Source organism: Crotalus tigris, unplaced genomic scaffold (genome assembly GCF_016545835.1).
Source record: "Crotalus tigris isolate CLP2741 ecotype Arizona unplaced genomic scaffold, ASM1654583v1 scf7180000017854.1278166, whole genome shotgun sequence".
Classification (NCBI taxonomy): domain Eukaryota; kingdom Metazoa; phylum Chordata; class Lepidosauria; order Squamata; family Viperidae; genus Crotalus; species Crotalus tigris.
The window spans coordinates 1,236,097-1,253,026 of record NW_024096676.1 but is presented as its reverse complement, the minus strand read 5'-3'; the positions used below and the strand labels follow the sequence as shown (position 1 = coordinate 1,253,026).

Here is a 16,930-nt window from a genome sequence, read left to right as displayed (position 1 = left end):
CCCTTCCCCAACTGATCTGAGTACTAAAACAAAATTGAGCTGATGATAAAACAGACAAATCTACCAGTGATGCTGGGCTAGTCTTTAAAAATCTTGAGTTTTTCCTCTGTAATTGTGTAATTTTTGGTGAAAGATAAACTCAGTGAAATCTGCATCCATCTCTATTGTCAATTTTTTCACAGGAGAAGAGTATGGTTAAACCTGTACTTGCTTCTCATTTTACTGTTAAATGAATAGACTGGCAAATCTAATTAAGCACCAGAAATATGTCTGGATATAAAAACATTCAAACACAGACTTTTAAGGACCAAATGTCTAAAATCTGTCCCTGGAGGAACAAATTTGTTTGCTTTCCTTTGCCTTTATTTTCTTTCAATCCTCTGTTTCTACCCTATTCCCAGCACATAGCCTTTTACTATAAAAATCCATGTATTTATTTGCAGCTAATGTTTTCAATATTCAAGGTCCTTTTACTGATACATTTTTAAATAACAGGAAATGGAAACTTTTTGCTAAACTGTTAGGTCTCTTGTAAAAAGGCAGGGATAGCTAGATTCTGTTTTGTTCGCCTATTCTTGACACATGAGTACAGATCAAGCTAATAATTCCATACACTTTTATTAAATTATAGGCAGTGTTTGTAAGGGCCCATCTTTGAATATGTACAGGATCAGTCTATACTTGGAACTGGGAGACCATGACTTAGCAAGTTCCACTATTTTCACTACAGTTAAATTACAAACTTTTTGCAGGGTCCATGAGAGCTATCGGTTTAAAGAAAAAACATCCAGAGAGTCTAATATAACTAGTTTTAATCACTGCAAACTTCATATTTAGTGTAAATGATGCTAACCTGCTTAGATCTACACAAATGGTTCATTTATAACTGAACAGGGTTTTTTTGTAACTAAAGAAGACTAATAGCATAAAAATGATATGAAAATTACCATGCTGCAATGAAAAGATATATTTAAATGAAGGGAAAAACTCAGATAAGTATTGCTACAAAACAGAAGTTAAAAAGCAAGCCTTTGGAGTAGTAACAAGAAGTCAACAATTCTTTTAAAAAAATATCTTTCCTTCACAGAAAGGCTATTTTTGACTTGATGAAAGATCACGTCATGTAGCGTAACGTCAAAGTCAGAGACATTTTAATGCGTTTGCAGGTTACCTCCCCAAACCTTTTATTTGATATATTTTTTTTAGGCTACAACCAACATTTTGTTTATTCACAAATTTTAGGTTTTAACCCCACATAGAAAAAAGTGGGCCTGAAATTTCAAGAAATGTTTCTCTCTCTTGTTTGAATATTCACGGAATACTTCTTAACATATTTCTTTTTCTTCCCAGGCAATATGTCAGTCAAACTATGATATTTAGGGAGAATTGTAACACTATTACTTACCTGCATATCCTGGTGGGCATATGCAAATGTAACCACTTCCAACTTGCTTGCAAGTTCCGCTGTTATGGCATGGCTGCAGAAAACATTCATGGAATGTCTGTTGTCAATGGGAAAAAGACAAAACAAATATATATATATATTACCTATTCAGTAGCAAATAGCAGCTCAGACTTCCTATCCGGATTCTAAATGTTAAGTCTTAATAGATGATATGAACGCATAATGGCTTCAAATACTGCGTAGGGGAAGGAATGTACACCATGTTAAATCAAATACAGTCCTTGATTTACAACCATGTGTTTAGCGACTGTCCGAAATGACAATGGCACTGAAAAAAGTGACTGACAACTGGTCCTTGCGCTTATGCCATTCTGAGCCTGGGTAACAAAAAGTTAGCTACCGGTTCTGCCGAACTGGCGCAAACTGGCTGAATCCCACCACTGACAAGACCCATCCCTTGTCCACATGTACCAGACCATTTGCACCCATCTCAAGGAGGGGTGGAATTTACAGTGCAATGCCATGATCTTGCTTTCACCATTCACTCCCGCAGACCTTGCTGCATGGGATACAAATGAAATAAAGAACGCATCGTGAGAGGCAGCAACCCTTTAATTTTCAAACAAATAGTTTTCAATGATTTTTTTTTTTCACCCAGCTTTCTACTTTCTATGTAACTGCACATTCTGGGAAACCACGATGGCTGTTCTTGCCTGGCTGCTGACTTTGGGGTCCTTGCTGATGTTTTCTGGAGCAACTGGAAGCATTACACTCTCCTCCGCTGCAGAAAAAGTAGAGCCAAAACCTAAATGGGATTGATATGAAAGCAATTGTAAAAATCCCATTGTCGAAATCCTCTCTAAGTCAAGATTCCATTACAATTCATGTTGCAATAACTGAAAAGGGAATATAGTTGTTGAGAGAGAGATCTAACCTTTCAAAAACAATTACACGTTCATTTAAAGTATGAATATCCAGATGGGTTATATCAGGGGTCCCCAACCCCCAGTCCGTGGACCAGTACCGGTCTGTGGCATGCCAGCAACCACTCCGCACAAACAAGCAATTTCCCATCTGCAAGATGCAGGCAGCACACAAAACCACACACTCTCTGATCTGCGGAAAAACCTCTCTGCGCAGAATTGGTCTCTGGTGCACAAAAGGTTGGGGATCTCTGGGTTATGTTACTTCAGATGGACTCCAGTTTCTACTACTGATGAGGTACAGTACCCTTTCTGTCACACATCCTGCCATCATCAGAACCAGCTTGGTTCTTCAGCATTTTGGTATAAAATCTGAGTATCTCAGCTGCCAGCATGCAAACTCAATTCAAATTTATTGATCTTGTGCTAACCAGGATCTCTGGCAGTGTCGGGAACAGAATAATGTCTTTTTAAAAAACTATTATTTATTGTTTTATCGTAAAAAGTAAAACAGAAAACAGAAAAACAAACAAACAAAGCAAAACAGAATAATGCCATCATCTAACTCTAGACTAGCTATCAAGATTAAAACGTCTGTGGTGGAACCCACAATTTCTCATGCCATTGCCGAATTTTATATATTAAATCACCTACATTGAAGCAACACCCCCCCCCCCGTTATGAACCTATTGAGCAAACTTGGGAAACCAAAGGAGAGCTACAGACATGACACAATATGTAGCAGTGTAGCTTGTGCGTGGATCATCACTTCTAGAAGATCTGTGTGTAAGACTATGAGAAGACTTGCTCAGGATTCATTTGAGAGGTGGGGCTATTAATCACAGGATGGCTTGGCTCTCCCAAAGTACTATTGTGATATAAAGAGTCTTTGTTCTGTTCACTGAAGTCCCTTTCTTTTTTATTTTTGTTCCATATGAACTGTGTAATGGTATCTCGACAGTTGTTTTCTGTCTATATTCCCTTAGCAAAGCATGAGACATTCTCTCTTTAAGCATGAGACATCCATTTGTAAATACATGAAGAGTCAAGCTCTTCCTACCCTTATGTTTATTGTTGATCATTTTCATACCCTTTAAAGGACATAACCTACTTGAGCAGTCTGCTATCGATCTGGCTCCAATGATTGTTGTTGTTCCATAAAATGGGCAAGATAAGCAGTAGGACTTTCCTGGTTCAGGTTGGTAATAGTCTCTGGGACAAGGATGGCACGGCATTAAACCAGAACGTGAGAATTCTCCAGCGGGGCAAGGAACTGCAAAGCACATAACAGAATCTTCTTTATGCCTTGATGTAACATCTTAACATTATTTCACAAAAGAAGAAGACCTGTTTCAATCAATGGAAAGCTTCAACCAAGTGGATTTAAAATGTTCCAGAACCACATTATTGTACCAAATCTCTGTCACCTCTAGATAACATTTCCCAAATCCCAATCTTACATACATACATTTATTCAGAAAGGTCGCTAGGTTTGCAACACAATGCAAGATTAACCTAAAATGAAATCAACAGATCGTATAAAAAGACAATCAAAATATTTGTACTCTGGGAGTTCCAAATTTTTTATCTTACAACCACAGTCTTAGTTTTCAGAAGGACAAAATATCAGAAAAAGAGAATAGACATGTTTTTATATGTTTTGCATACCTTGAAGTTACAAACTATGACTCCAAAATTGCTTTTTCCAAAAGGCAATTGGACTTTCTTTCTTTTCTTTCTTTACTTTAAAAACATTTCACTTCTCATCCAAGAAGCTTCCTCGGTTCTCCTCCTTGAATGAGAAGTGAAACGTTTTCAAAGGAAAAAAAACCCCAGTTGCCTTTTGGAAAAAAGCATGCTTGAGACAACCAAGATCTGGATGATTGAGAATCTCCATAGATATGATCTCAAAAACGGCACCAAATGTCAAATACTTGATATTTGCCAAATAATGTGGCCTGTTTGTTTATGTGTTAGATTTATACCTACCCTTCCTCATATTTCTAATTCTGCATTGGCAAAAGAAACAGATTTATTTCTCAGAGGACAAGCAAAACTATTTTCAAGTTTGGCCAGAAATTGGCAAAAATTAATATTACTTTCCCCCAAGTTTATATTATGCAAGAAACAAATAAAAGCATTAATAACATATGGAAATAATCTGCTGTTGTTACCAGCACACTGTTGGAAACCACAAATTAATATTTGCTAACATAAACAAGTACTCTGTCTAAACAGAGGTCTCAGGAGATTGTTTCTTTAAAGTATGGCTACAGTTCAAATCCTTTGTGCAGAAAATTATGGTCCACTAGATAAATAAGATAGACTACAGACATAATGCATGCTACTATTTAAAAATATTTCAGTTATGCAGAGATCAGGGAATGGGAGTGATAGATACTGCACAGTATTTAGCAACATGCTGTTTCCTGGAATTTAGATGTCACAAACCTCCACATGCTGACATATCCACAGCTCCTCTTTTGACTGTTGACATATTTTCTGGACAAGAAATGCAGTGCTTAGATCCAGTGGTGGGCTGATATTTGCCAAGGGGACACGATTCACAGATCTCAAGGCCGTTTGGAGAGGAGGTTCCCGGCTTGCACTGAGCTGAGTATATGAGAACAGTACAAGGTAATTAAGAATTTCTAATTTAAAAAAATACATATCAATTCCAAAGCAGCTAAAAAACAAGAGCAAAAATAAACCCAGCAATTGAATGCAGAACAACTGCATCTGCAATGAGGTGTAACTCGTGATTTAGAAGCCTACAGCAAGCTAAGCATATTAACTTGCAAAATACAATTTGCAGAGAAGATCTGCCACAAATATGGATATGTTTATTGCAGAAACTGGGTGTTTTGTTTAGAACACTCCATAAACCACTTTACCATAAAAATCCGAAGCACAAAGAATAAAGAAGTTTTTGGGATGATTGGAATTAAATTGATATATTAACTCCTCTGAAAAGACCACATAATTACTGTGGTAAGAAAGAAGAAAAAGTATAAATTATAAAAACTGTGAAAAGCATGCAAATTATTATTAGGATCTTATTGTTTTAGTCTGTCATTCTAGCTTCCTGATTTAATAATTTCACTCATATTGGAAGCTGTTGTGTTTCAATTGGTAATTTTATTGTCCTGAACTGTTTTGGGACCATTCCTGTAAAAATACTTATTTAAATAAAATGTATTTATGCAGGAACACTGATTCTAGTGCAATTTATTATAGAATCACAATAAAAGAATTGCTTTCCTTTCCACTGCAGCTTTTTTTTCCAGAAATTGTCAATTTATTACCCCTAATGATGTTTTCTTCTATTTCAGGAGTCCCCAACTCCCAGTCCGTGGACCAACACCAGTCCACGGTATGCCAGAAACCGGCCTGCACAAACAAGCAAAACCCCATCCATGGGATACAGGCAGTACGTGAAACCATGCCCCCTCCTATCCGCAGATAAACCTCTCCCCATGGAACCGGTCCCTGGTGCCCAAAAGATTGAGGTCTGCTTCTCTATTTGATAATATCTGATATACTGCTTCCATTTTGGATTATTCAGAGAAATTAGGTATTTGTTACAAGGGCGTTTTACTCTCTGTAGCCTACAGGCAGACCTCAACGTTTGACCACTATTGAGACTAGAATTTCTTTTGCTAAGCAAGGTCATTGTTAAATCAGCTGTGCCCAATTTTATAATTTTTCTTGTCACTGTTGTTAAGCCAACCATTGTAGTTCGGTGAATCATCCAGTTGGGTTAAGCAAATTTGGCTTCTTCCAGGTAACTTTACTTGTCAGAAACCAGTCAGAAGGTTCCAAATTGTGATCACACGACTCCAAAATGCTGCAACTGTTGTAAATAATGCCAGTGGCCAAGTACCCAAACTTTCATTATGTGACTGTGAGGATACTGAGATGGTCATAAGTGCAAGGACTGGTTATAAGTTACTTTTTTCAGTGCTTTTGTAACTTCAAATGGTTGCTAAACGAATAGTTGTAAGCTGAGGACTACCTGTATAACTTGAAGTGCTTTGTGTGAAACAGAGATTATCTCACTGGCTACTTTTGAAAAAAACAACCGATTAGATGCAGTGATCAGATCCAGTGCGCTCTCTCTCTCTCTCTCTCCCTCTCTCTCACACACACAAACACACACATACATCTTTCTATAAAGTTGTGGTATTTTATAAACAAATAAGAGTCATTTTTATAAAAACAGAACATTCTTTAGTGTAAATTTAAATTTTCTTTCTCAACATCTAGAATAAACCTAATTTAAACAAGCATAAACATTTGTTTTCATGTTGAAAAAAAAAAACACTGGTTCCCTCAGTAGCTCAATAAATAAATAAATAAATGCAGGATCCAATCTGGGTTGGCCAGTGGGACTAGAAGTTTTGTTTTCCGAGCTTTCGAACTTCGCCTCCATTCGTGAAATATTATATGATTCACAATTTCCTACCTTTGCATTCTGACACACTTCTGGAATGGAGATATTCAGTATAGGTGTTAGATGGACAATTTTTACATTCTAGCTGACCTTCCTCATCTTGATATGATCCAATCCAGCAACTTTCACATGCATGATGTTCCAGAGAATAGTAAGTACCCAAAGGACAGTTAACTGGAATTTAATTAGATAAAATATGAATAAAATGTTGGCTGTGGAACAATGATTGTTTAATGTCTGACCTACTTCTCAAACTGCAGAGGGCAATGTAATCTGTATCTGCATCATCACAGACACAGTTTCTACATGTGCAAAAACTATACGAGCTACATGAATGATTGAACAGATAATTACAGATTACCTAAAATGTATTAACTATACGTATTAACATATTTGTAACTGCTGAAATCCAAATAGTTGTGTGCTACTGATGAAATACTTCTACGAGTGAAGGAGAAAGAAGCAAATTCTGAGTAACTCTTCATGTCAATCACTCCAGGCTCCACCAAAACTATTCTGGAGGATTTATGGAACTTCATGCAGTACAAGAATTTATTAGTATCTTAGAAAAACATGTTCCCACCCCTCCCCCTTCCTGTTGAAGGAAGCTTTCCTTAAGAGGTAGGAAATTAGCTGAGGAGCCAAACTTTTCCAAAGTGAAAATAAATAAGATAGCATAAACAGTGAATTTAAGATTGACATTATATGATTCCTTTGATTCCTCCTTGAAAGTAGACACAAGGCAATGACTCTAACCTGATAGCCTTCTAAACATAGTAACTTAAATTAAGTTAACTGAGAGTAAAATTACCTACCACACATTCGCCCCCGTAAAACAGAGCCTGGTTTGCAAAAGAGAAAAGCCTTTTCAGCTTCGAGAGAATTGGTGTCAGCTATAAGCAATTCGGAAGACAACTGAAAAGAATACATGGGTTGCTTGTTGAGAGTTCTTTTCAATCGATTTGTGATCTTCTCTAGTGTTTTCAGAAGGCGCTGCTGGTTTTCGACTTCCAGAGAATCATTGCGTTTGTCAGGCAGGGGTACAGTAGCTAGGATTAAAAAACAATCATCTTATGCAAAGACAGAGGCATTACAGAATTAATCAGCATAATGCTCTTTAGAAGCAAGCAGAAGAATAGAAAAATTCTTCAACCTGTGTTCGACATAATTCCTACGGATGTTCTATTTACAAAACACTCAAAATAGGCCCCATTTTAAAAAGGTGTACTCCATTTTCCCTAATAACAAAAGAGGCAAAAAGATTCTCGTACCAGTGATATTAAAAATTAGCTTTATTTTGTGGTCTGACATGGGCATATTCATTTTTTTGTGTCTTTTGACCCGGGAATTTGCCACATCCATAGAATCAGATGCTAATTTAGGTTGCTGCTCTTCAGAATCTACTTCAACAAAATCATCGTAAGAGTAATCCAGCCGATTTATGGCACCCCAGCCACCAGGACCTGTTGGTAATAGAAAGAGAGAGAGAGAGAAAAGAAATATCCGAAGAGAAATAAATAACACTTATGAACGGTAAACCAGTTGTTCAAGCACAATTGCATTTTTAAGGAGAATAATAAGGGATTAGTAGCAGCTACTGACTTGACAATTTGAGGATAAGATGCAGACAAGAAAGGTCAACTCCTACCTCAAAGGTTAAGCAGAGAGGTAAAGTATTTATTACACACAAATAAATGAAATATAGACCGGACACTGCTGTTTCTAAGAAAGAAAGGGAACAAAGAAATAAATAATGGAAGGCTGTGTTAACTGTTTAACTCTTTTTTCCTCCTTTAGTACATACAGGCAGTCCTCGACTTACAACAATTCACTTAGTAACCGTTGAAAGTTACAATGGCAATGAAAAAAGTGACTTATGACCGTTTTTCACAGTTACAACCTTTGCAGCATACCATGCTCATGTGATCAAATTTCAGATGCTTGGCAACTGGTTCATACTTATGACCGTTGCTGTGTCCCAAGGTCATGTCACCCACCTTTTGTGACCTTCTGACAAACAAAAGTCAATGAGGAAGCCAGATTCATTTAACAATCAGGTTATTAACTTATCAACTGCAGTGATTCACTTAACAAGTGTGGCAAGGAAGGTCATAAAATGGGGCAAAACTCACTTAACAAATGTCTCATTTAACAACATAAATTTTGGGCTCAATTATAAGTCGTAAGCCGAGGACTACCTGTATTCAGAATTACTGTAGGGAATGAGCAGAATATTTCTTTCTTCGGAGTGTATAAATGATAAAAGGCAAATCGCTTCACTTACCAATTGCAAAGCCATTTTCATAGTCGTAATTGTATTCTAAGCAATGTTTCTGTGGCAAATCCTCAAGTCTGCAATCAATGTCATCAACATCACTGCAAAATGATGGAACCTATAACCCGTAAGGAAAGAGCAGTAATAAAAATAATTAATTCACAACTGGGTGAATTTGGCTTAACTTCCTTTCTCGTCTCAATATGACACAATATTTTTATCCACAAAGCTGGAAATCAAATTTATTGTGGATAGATTGTTTCTCTTTCTTTTCCCTGCGTTGTTTCCGTTGCATCTGTGTGCTTTGCCTATTTTGGCAGAGTTGACACTCAGGAATTTTGGCAGAGTTGACACTCTAGGATTTCCCCCTTCTCCACTGTTGCCTCAGAATGCTAGATGTAAGCTGACACCCAAAACTGTGACAATGATCAGTCTGCAATCGCCTATCTTTAGGTTGATGCTAAAACATATGACATACATTTTGGCTTTTTCTACATCAGGGGTAGGCAACCTTGGCTCTTTTATGACTCCCAGAATTCCTGAGCAGCCTTTCAGTGCTAGTGTAACTTTGAAGGTGACTAAATGAATTCTTGTAAGTTGAGGACTATTCATATTTCTATACGTAAGTTAAAAACACAACCTTTCTGACATTTGTCTAACTTAGATAGTCTAACTCACTTCTGAAATAGATATCCTTGTTTCAATATCCTTTACAAACTGTAAGGTAATAAAGAATGTTTGGCTAGGAAAAACAGTACATAATTCAAGGAACATGAATTAATATATTAAGAAGTTCTCTATTTAAAGTAGTAACAGATTACTTAATTCTGTAATCAGAGACATTGGGTCTTTTTTTACTGGGTGGTCTACCAAGGGGCAGATGGAGTTTGGTCTGCCCCAGATGTGGCAATCAGAAGGGTGTTGCTGAAGACCCTAGGAGGCAACTGGTGGGTATGAAGTTGGGTTGCACAATCAGCTGCTTGCCCTTTGGCAGAGGTATAGCAGAGACAGAAGGGAAAAAAATGTGTTCTCAATTAATTTTAAATCCTGAAAACCCACTGGACAAGCCTGTGCAGTTTTCTGGGAAGCATTTTTCAGAGGTGGCTTGCCAGTTCTTTCTTCTTATGGCTGACAAAAATGATTGGCCCAAGATCACTCAACTAGCATTGTGGCTAAAGAGGACTAGAACTCAAGACTCTCCTGGTTCCTAGTCTGATGTCTTAGTCACTGCACCAACCTGGTTTTCAGCATTGAAGGGCAAAGGTTGCTAAAAATATCCTCTCCAGTTTTCAAATATACTAAGTATGCCACAGCCTCTACTGTTCACACTTTATGTTTTTGTCACATTAGGATCTTATAATGATTTACCATAAACTCACCATTTTACCAAGTGCACTTTGAAAAACTTCCACAAAATTTTTAAGAAGATCCTTGTCATCACATCGTGCTGCTTTATACAACATTTCAAAGGATTTAAAACCATGATTTGCCAAACGATTCACTGAAAAACAGTATATTATTATTAGTATACTGTTACCAAAATGTACAGGTGGAACTGTACTAAATTATGTTAATTCAAACATTACATTAAAGTGAAAGCTACTTTTAGTTTCTTTTGCATAAAGAAAAAATTAGCAAACTAGGATTATCCCAATCACAATGTAGGTACCAGATAATATATGGTACAATATACAGTAGGTAGTCCCTGTTTACTGACTGCTTCATTTAGTGACCATTCAGTTATAATGGCGATGAATAAAACCAATCCTTGTTATTATAAGCTTGGTAGATCTGTAAAGCAAATACAATAAAATCCTAAGCATAGCTGCAATTTCACTTAATGACTGCTTTGCTTAACAACTGAGTTGCCTGTCTCAACTTTGGATGCCAAATGATGACTACCCATATCATATATCCTATCCTATCATACAATGAAATCCTAACGGAACTCAAGTGACAAAATATGTATTGCTTTTAAAATATATCCAAATCAATATGACATTTTTTCAGATAAATAAACTATGTAGCAAAATATTTATTTCTTTAACTGATTTGTGGACATTTCAATATTTCTTTATAGTTAAAGATTCAGATTTATGTCTGGACCTGTTTTTGGAGATGTTAGTAAGAAAGGATGGTTCTAGGGATGGGAGAATCCCCTCAATCTCCATTTAATAACCACCCCAATGCAGTTATTCAAATCGAAATAATTCCATCTCAGGAACTAGCACGATAAACCAGGTTAACTAGAACTAAGTGTCATTAAAACAAATGCCCTCAATTAGTGTCATTCACATCTGTAGGACAACACCTAACAGAGACTTAAAAAAAAAGCAACTTAGGTCCCAGACTAAAGTTTAGGGTAGTTTGCATTTCCCTACCTCCCAGCAAAACAATGATTTCTAAGATCACTCAAACATTAAAATATAGAGACATGTTACAGGCAGATGTGAATCACCAACACACAAATGGGTGATGGACGGGTGCATAATGATTGTAACAATGACCAAACAGATAACAGTGTGGACAGAAATAGGGCTATGGCGTAAAGCTGACTATTTTTGTATATGTGTGTGTATGATCCAGTTCTTATTAGTTTGATTATATTGTTTTCAGTTCTCATTACTTAACTACTAGGAGGACAAAACATATGTTTTATGTACAGAATACTCTATATAAAATTAAGTCTTTAAGAAAGAAGAATAGATAAACCTTACAAGAACAGTCAGGCCACTGATTAGAATAGGGAGGATTCCAGATATCATCTGCATAGGCACAGTAATAATTTTCATTGGAACCTGTTGTGAAATCATAGCCCTCCATGCAAAATAATGTGCAATTAACTCCTGACTCATTTTCAGTGCATTTAAAACCACCATTCAGCGGAGTAAAGGGAATTTCACAAGGAGAACCTGAAAAATAAGATGTTCAGATTAAAGTTTGCATGGTTCCTCCTCCTGCCGCATAGCGAACCTATGGCGTACTAGAAGTGAGTGTATTTTTCCAGTCTGTCTCATTTATAAGTCACTCCATTAAAAAAACAAAACAAAATTTTTGCTCAATTTGCACATATGCTGACATTACAAAATCTAAGAAACCAAAAACTGTTGTATTTATATATACAGAATACTCTGTATAAAATTAAGTTTTCTTTAAAAAAGAATAAAGCTAGTGTAATGGAGAGCTTGTAAATTAATTGGATCTTCTCTGGATGTAAGATTGGATAATTTGGAATTCCAAAATCAGAATTCAGAGGAGGAGTATTCTTTAGTGCTCTTCAATAATACAAATCATCTGAAGTATAAACACATAAAAAACAAACCTCTTATGATAATGTTAATCTCACAGGTCCTATTATTTCCAGCCAAGTCAGTGGCTGTATATTCAACCAATGTTTCTCCTTTGGGAAAGAGATCTCCAGGTGAGTGAGTTTTAGTTATTATTAAGGCAGATCCTGAAATAGTCAGAACAGGGAAAAGATGTCATTTCATTTCCAATATTTTTCAAAACTACATGCTTCTGAAATATAGTTTACAGACTACGCAATCTGATTTTATATAATTCATTCTATTAGGTATTAATGCCTTTGTATATCTCAGCCTTAATATGATTTAATCAGTCCTCAAATTCTTTTTATTTACCAGGACAATACAATGAATAAAACAACTTGTTCTAGTCTTCTACATTATAAATGTACATTGCATTTTGCAGAGCATAATAAATGATTAAGTTTCGCAATAAAAATATTAAATATTTTTAATAAACTCTATATAAATATTTTAAATAAGCTCTAAATAGCAAAGTAATGGAAAAATCTTATTATTTTTATTAATGTTACCTGGCAATCCTTTAATGTGTTTCAAACATTAATGCACTTTAAACATTTGTACTTAAAATATCCTGAATGTTCTATTTTAATTCACGTTAGGTAGAATACAAGTTTTAAAAAGATGCAATTTCTTAGCTTCATCCTAAGATGATAGCATTTCCTACAGGAACACTTCAACCTGATTATCAAAATTCATCCAAATGGAATCCAAATCCTCCAAATAGGTAGGAAAAAACCCAAACCTATGAAAAAAGAGTCACTCACCCGAATTATCTGAAAACTGGGGCTCATCCCACATTACTCTGTGATTCTTCTCAGTGATTTGAACTGGTGGTGGAGATCTGCATTGATCAATTACTGGGGGTTCAATGTCTGAATATTTGAAATTATAAAGAACATTGAATCAGAAATTAAGAAAGAAAGAAAGAAAGAAAGAAAGAAAGAAAGAAAGAAAGAAAGAAGAAAGAAAGAAAGAAGGAAAGAGAAAGTCAAATTGATTTTCTATACAAGTTTGAAATAGTTTCTCCTTTTAGACTTGAGTAGAACGTAAACATTTTCATATCAGTATGCATGCAGCATGGATATTTAGATCATGTTTAAGAACATTTAAAGAGCTTGCTATACAGCTTCCATCACAACAGATATTTATCTGTTCTCCACAAGCCCTCAACTATCAGACACTATGCAGAGCACAGTTGATCTTAAGCGTATGTACCCTGGAAAGAAGCTCCATGAAGTTAATGGATGTTTGCAGAGGCAAGCTTTTAACTTCAGACATATGTATTCAATAGCACTATTCGCCTGATAAGAATCAGCATAGTGCTTTAACAGTGTGCAATTATGGAGCTGTACTGCAGATAAAACATGGCCAGAATACTTTTCCTATAGGAGGTCAACAGCCCATAGATGTCCCACTATTATTTTAAAGGACTTATTCATAAAAACCTAAAAAAAAAAAAGACATAACTGCTTTACCCTAAACAAAAGACTGAGAACTGCAGGGGCCTGGGGCTTAAGTAAATACAAAATAAATGATAACAATATAAATTATCAGATACGGTAGTATCTTTAAAATAGCAAAAGGAATATATATAAAATATCTGTTGTAACAGTAAAAAAAATCTGAGGCACAAGAGAACCCCCAGACTCTGGGAACTATAAAGTCAACTACAACTGCAGAAAATCAGCAGGATTTCCTGCCATTTTGAGACAATAGTGTAAGCACCAATATAATGAAAGTGCTCCTTTAAGCTTACATGTGCAAGTCCAGTATTTGATTTAACATAATCTTCTTAATCATTAAAGTTCATCAAGTTTCTAAACAAGTGGGGGAGGTCTTACCAAAACGTTATCCATCATTGTTTTATCAAAATGCAAATTTTGACCTTATATCCAAGGCAGACCTGTCTATAATTCTTAACCTTCCTCATGGTCCAAGAATATAATAGAGATAATCCTTGACTTACGATGACAGGCGGGAGCAGAATTTCTTAAGCAAGCATAAGAGAGTCATGCCTGAATTTTATGACCTCTTTCACCACACTTGCTAAGCAAATAGCTACCACTGCTAAGTGAACTATGTAGTTCAGTGAATCCAGCTTCCCCATTGACTTTGCTTGTCAGAAGCCAGCTGGGAAGTCACAAATGACAATCATATAACCTCAGGATGCTGCACTTTGACTGTCGTAAATGCTGTACATGCTAGTTGCCAAATGGCTGAATTTTGACCCCATGCTCATGTGGTCATGAGTTACTTTTTTTAGTGCTGTTTTAACTTTAAACGGTTGATGAATGAATAGTTGCAAGTCAAGGACTACTTGTAAAATATGCATATAACACAATATGCAGAACTCCTGCAGCAATTCTAAAGTCAGGGCTTATTTATATGAAATGTTCTTAAAGCAAGAAACACACCTGGATTTTTTTTTAAAAAAACAAAGGTTAACTAATTCAATTGAAAGAAGAGCAGAATTCCATTGTTGGCACCTGGCTGCTGTATTTGAACCAGTTTAAAGACTCTTTCTAAAGAAAGATTTTTAGCTTCACTGTTCTTAAAAGGAAAAAATATTTTTCCATGAGTATATTAATAACAGCTTTCGACCTAAGGTAGTTTTGCATACTGACAGGATGCTTACAAAACGGGAAGTTTATTTCCTTGCAGACACAACAAAATGCAAGACTGGGCTGTTTTCAGGTATGACTATTTAATCAGTGCTAGGGTGGGGTGGCGGGTTGGTCATCAAATTTAATCTAAGATACTAAGCCGTATATATATATATTCTCAATAGCACTCACCAATCACTTTGATCTTGAAAGAGCAGCTTGCCTCATTGCCAGCTCTGTCAGTTGCTGTATATGTAATGTCAACTTCTCCAATTGGGAAAAGATAGGGTGGTATAAAGGCTGGAGTAACCTGAACTAGCACCTGTAACAGAATCAGTCTTAGATGAAATACTGTGGTAAATTCTTAGCAAAGACTAAACTTAAATATCAGGAACTAGTGATCTCTGTTGTCAAAGAAGAAGAAAATAAGATTAAGCATGGATTTCTTCCTTGCAAATGCTTTCAGGTCCTCCTTAATTCAAAGATGATCTTTGGTGACAATGTTGCAATACTCCATGAAAAACTGTAGCACGTTGATTAAAAAGCAATTTGAATGCTATATAAAATACATGCAACTTGCATTTAAGAATGATGGAGGCAAACTACTTGCCCATCTACATTGGTGAAGCAAATCCATGCAGCTATTTTATTTAGCAACAAACACATACACAAAAAACACTTTTTCAACAAAAAATAAAACAATTCTCTTGTTCTTTCATTATCCTTTTGTACTGATGAACTATAAAATTCACAAATGACTCAGATCAAGAGCAAAAAAAGGAAAATGTTGGCTTAATCATCTCCATCATCATTTGAAATTAATGTAGTAATTTATGGAAGTGCTATTTGTGTTATTTCAATAATGACTAACATACATGCTGATGCAAAACATAGTTTGCATTCTAATGTTTGCTCACCTCCTCTTTAGAATTATCAACTGCATCTGGAATCTGCCAGCTAATATTTGCTGAATTCTGGTTTTCTAGAGTTGATGTTTCAATATCATTTGGACAGCTAATATATGGAGCTTCAATGTCTGCATACAATATAAAGGACAAATTTGAGCATGTGAATTAAAAAGCATGTTCAACTATTTTAGAAAAATGATCTATTGAAAGGCATTGAAATGAAACTTGAAATGAAAGAATTTTAAAATTCTACACATAGTATACTGAGCTAATTATTCATAACCCGAACAGAGCTTTCTGAAATTCAGATGCCTTATTTTCTATTTTAACGTAAGAGCAGTCCTTGTACTTTTTAATCATATGTCAATAACATTTTGTTTGCTTACAGAAGAGAGAATTACATCTACAAGCAGCAATTGTTTATAAATTATCAATTTCATGACAATCAGCAAGTATCTGCCTAGAGTAACTGTGAGTGAGTAGGCAGTTATATAAATTTTCTAAAATAAATAAACAAATAAATCCTACAATCTAAGATATTTACAAAAATAGGTATAGGATTTGCATTTTAAGTTTTAAGATGTAAGATCACCTTACAGCAGGGGTGTCAAACTGCCGGCCCATGGGCTGGATGTGTTACCAGGAAACCGCACCCACCCCATTGCCGGCAATGGAGAAAAGGCTCTGATACATCGCACAACATCATGTGACGTCGTGAGTTTGACATCTCTGCCTTACAGTAATTAGAAATAACCAGATTTTGCTTGGGATTACTTCTTAAATTTTAGAACACATCAACAATATTATCAGCCATTAAATAAAGTCTTTATCTGGCATTCAGACTTTTAAGAATGAGCTATTATTATATTAACGATCTCTATTTCAATTAGGCAAGAACACACAGTAATCACATAATTCACTATAGTTCTAAAATCGAATTGCATCACAACACAAAATTCATAATTTCTCTAGTCAAAAAAAGAAAAACATCAATTTAATTGAAGCTGCATTGTGCTTGTGGCAAAAATGTTGAT

The 16,930-nt window shown here is 35.7% G+C and overlaps 1 protein-coding gene across 1 annotated transcript in view; it reads right to left on the bottom strand.

Annotated features, from left to right (window-relative positions):
• Nucleotides 1-16,930, bottom strand: part of LOC120308032 (sushi, von Willebrand factor type A, EGF and pentraxin domain-containing protein 1-like) — a 78,634-nt gene that overhangs the window by 19,260 nt on the left and 42,444 nt on the right. Inside the window, exons 8-21 of the mRNA XM_039343463.1 lie at nucleotides 15,906-16,024; nucleotides 15,181-15,310; nucleotides 13,150-13,257; nucleotides 12,379-12,510; nucleotides 11,774-11,968; nucleotides 10,436-10,557; nucleotides 9,066-9,174; nucleotides 8,053-8,244; nucleotides 7,597-7,830; nucleotides 6,794-6,955; nucleotides 4,780-4,941; nucleotides 3,440-3,601; nucleotides 2,119-2,210; nucleotides 1,406-1,502 (exon numbers count right to left, since the gene is read on the bottom strand). Coding sequence (XP_039199397.1) covers nucleotides 1,406-1,502; nucleotides 2,119-2,210; nucleotides 3,440-3,601; nucleotides 4,780-4,941; nucleotides 6,794-6,955; nucleotides 7,597-7,830; nucleotides 8,053-8,244; nucleotides 9,066-9,174; nucleotides 10,436-10,557; nucleotides 11,774-11,968; nucleotides 12,379-12,510; nucleotides 13,150-13,257; nucleotides 15,181-15,310; nucleotides 15,906-16,024 — 2,016 coding nt within the window. The remainder of the gene's footprint in view (nucleotides 1-1,405; nucleotides 1,503-2,118; nucleotides 2,211-3,439; nucleotides 3,602-4,779; nucleotides 4,942-6,793; nucleotides 6,956-7,596; nucleotides 7,831-8,052; nucleotides 8,245-9,065; nucleotides 9,175-10,435; nucleotides 10,558-11,773; nucleotides 11,969-12,378; nucleotides 12,511-13,149; nucleotides 13,258-15,180; nucleotides 15,311-15,905; nucleotides 16,025-16,930) is intronic.